This window comes from Procambarus clarkii, chromosome 37 (genome assembly GCF_040958095.1).
Source record: "Procambarus clarkii isolate CNS0578487 chromosome 37, FALCON_Pclarkii_2.0, whole genome shotgun sequence".
NCBI lineage: Eukaryota > Metazoa > Arthropoda > Malacostraca > Decapoda > Cambaridae > Procambarus > Procambarus clarkii.
In genome coordinates, this window is record NC_091186.1 from 9915031 (window position 1) to 9917984 (window position 2954).

The 2954-nt window shown below is 46.1% G+C and overlaps 1 protein-coding gene across 1 annotated transcript; it reads left to right on the forward strand.

The window, feature by feature from the left end:
• Positions 1-591: 591 nt before the first annotated feature.
• On the forward strand, positions 592-1103 carry LOC138372125 (S-antigen protein-like). The gene is made up of 2 exons (XM_069337438.1): positions 592-597; positions 738-1103. Exons 1-2 carry the CDS (start codon positions 592-594, stop codon positions 1101-1103), a joined length of 372 nt encoding a protein of 123 aa, XP_069193539.1.
• Positions 1104-2954: the final 1851 nt, after the last annotated feature.

Genomic DNA, 2954 nt, shown 5'->3' on the forward strand with positions numbered 1-2954 from the left:
AAAAAATTTCAACATGGAAAAATGACCACCGGCCATAACTAAGAGTCTACCTGTGTGACGAGAGTCGCGGGAGCATTAAGGTCTTCTAGCTTAACAAGAGCAAATGGTTAACTACCACAGTACCTTCCAACTTCTTACATCTGATTTTCCAGTGTTTCTCGCCCAAGTCTTCAGACGTGTCAGCTGTGGCCCGCGGTCTCCGGAAGGCTGCCAGATGGCTCCAGTCAGCACCGGGAAAAATTATCCTCATGAACCACTGGAGCGAATTTCCAGAAGACGCCACTGAAGTCATTATGACTTAGTGTGTAAACATTACCATGTGCCTCTTTACTTGTCCTGGCGATAGACCTCTGAAGCTGGACCAACGTGTGGTTTAAACCTTAATGTCCTCAAGCAGTAGAGTCATACAGATAAACAACATGACGGACTTACAAAGCAGCTTGGAATGCATTCTGGGAATAACAAACACAATTGCATACCACACTAAAGTCAAAATACTCTTATCAGAGGGCTGGCAGCTGGTCAAAGTCGCCTCTCACTAACTCTATAGTTGGAAAAGAGATAATATTTTATTTTCGTATTGTCTGCACGATGAAGGTAAACTGTAAATTTCGTGCTAGGCAGTGAAGCCTTCCAGTGCGGTCTCCTGTCAAGTTAAAATGACATATTATGACAAAACTGGTCATGAAGTTATGTATGTGAATACTCAACTACAAACTGTATGTAATACCCTTCAGGGTACAGGGGATAGTCGTCCTCAGAGTACAGGGGATGGTCGTCCCCAGAGTACAGAAGATGGTCGTCCTCAGAGTACAGGGGATGGTCGTCCCCAGAGTACAGATGATGGTGGTCTCCAGAGTACAGATGATGGTCGTCCCCAGAGCACAGAAGATGGTCGTCCCCAGAGTACAGATGATGGTCGTCTCCAGAGTACAGATGATGGTCGTCCCCAGAGCACAGAAGATGGTCGTCCCCAGAGTACAGATGATGGTCGTCCCCAGAGTACTGAAAATAGTCGTCCTCAGGATAGGGAAGCCACCACGTCGGGCGGTCCCAGGAGCACCAGGAGTAGCAGGAAGCTCCCCGCCTTCTATGTGAGCTAATACCCGTCGTATGGGTATCCTTTCCTGCACGTACTATGGTTTCCACTCAAGAAAACGATTCTGAGCAAAAACCACGTTGTAATGCCCCGTTCGGAACATGGAATATCTCGTTCGGGACATGGAATATCGCGTTCAGGGCATGGTATATCCCGTTCGGGGCATGGAATACCCCGTCCGGGTCTCGGAGGCCCCGGGCTTAAAATTGTGTTCGTGTTGTAAGCGACCGCGATGGAAGACTTGGCCATCCTGGAAACAGTGGTCAGGGACCTGCGCGAGGCGCGTCCAGAAGCCAGCGTGTGCATATCAGCGGTGGTGCACAATTCTCAGTTTGAAATGCCGGTCCTATATAATATTGAAGACGAGTATGATAAACATATTATTGAAGAGTTGTTTTAAAAATGTGTCTAAAATCTGGAGAAGAAAACAAGATAGGCTACACAGATGGGTTAAGCTTTGAAACTCGCTAGCAGTAGCCTAGGTACATCACCTGGTTAATTAATTATACTGTAGAGCAGTGATGAAGGTGTACCGACGGCCGCCTGTAAGACACTGCAGGTCCTGTGTGCCTCCTAAACTGTTAACATCATCAACATGTACACCAGTGAAAGTGTTAAGCTGGATACATTAACATAGTTCCTGCTCGTCAATTCCGGCGGCCACAACGTCGCTGTCGAAGACAACACAGAGTTACTCTGCTGCATAAAACAATTAGTAGGGCTATATGACCCCGTTGGGTTCAGTGCCAAGATGAAGCTGACAGTACCGAAGACCTATGTCTTGGTTAATGTTCGTGGACCCGGGGTCAGAAACTTCCGTATCAACGCCGTGGGCTGCAGGGCCCAGAGCAGCGTCACTCCTCTGCCCTCCAGCGAGTTTGAGGTTGGCGCACTTCGGGCCCACTATGTGTATGAGATCATACTTAACCACGACAGGTCACTTGATATGTTTGATACCTAAAAGCTTATAATAGGAACCTAAGTTAAGTATACTAATATTAACGGTGAAGAAGTGATCTAAAAGAACGCTAGCTTTATCAATTAAGTACAGCGACACACGGCCAGGAGGAAGACCCTCCCGTCAATGGAGAAGTACGTGTGGCAGAACATGTCAATATGGCACTGTCAGTTTAACCCACACCTCCCATGGCAATACAAAAGCTACTATCTCTCCCAGGTAGACTCAAATTATTCACATGTTTCAGATATTTACTAATTATTAAGAAACAGTTTTTACGAAATACCAAATAAATGGGCGGGATTAATGTGTAAGTTCAGAAGAAGAATGCCTCCAGATGGCGAGAGCGGACGGGGATGGTTCCAGTTGGACTCGTCTGGACCCGGCGGGGCTCTAGGACGTGCTCCAGCAGCCCCTGGACGACTCTCGCTCTACTGCATCCCTCCAGGACCTGAGGGCGCTGCTCTGGACCGCGAAGTCATTTGCAACTTTTTGTGGACGCCTCTGGAGGCCAACTCTTAGCACGTGCCGAAGGTGTTTGTGTTCGTTGTGATGATTCCTCATTCCATAATATTCTTTCTTCTTAAGGAGTTGTATTAGACAATGATCGCTGACTGCAAGAACTAGGTTGAAATGTGGATTGTGTACGATGACTAACCAAAGGATAATTGGCTGATAAACGTACTACGAATGGATTAATGCCTCGATTTACAGTAAAATAGTTAATCTTTCGATGAATATATCAAGAGCAAAGCGCAAAACATCTATTATTAAAAAAACAACAGCAGCAATGGCCTTAAAGTGGCTCGTAAGATAATTTCCTCTCAAGCAGGAAAAATATTCTTGCTATTACCATATAAATTCAAGATTCGTTCAGACCTACAAGAAGAGATTGAG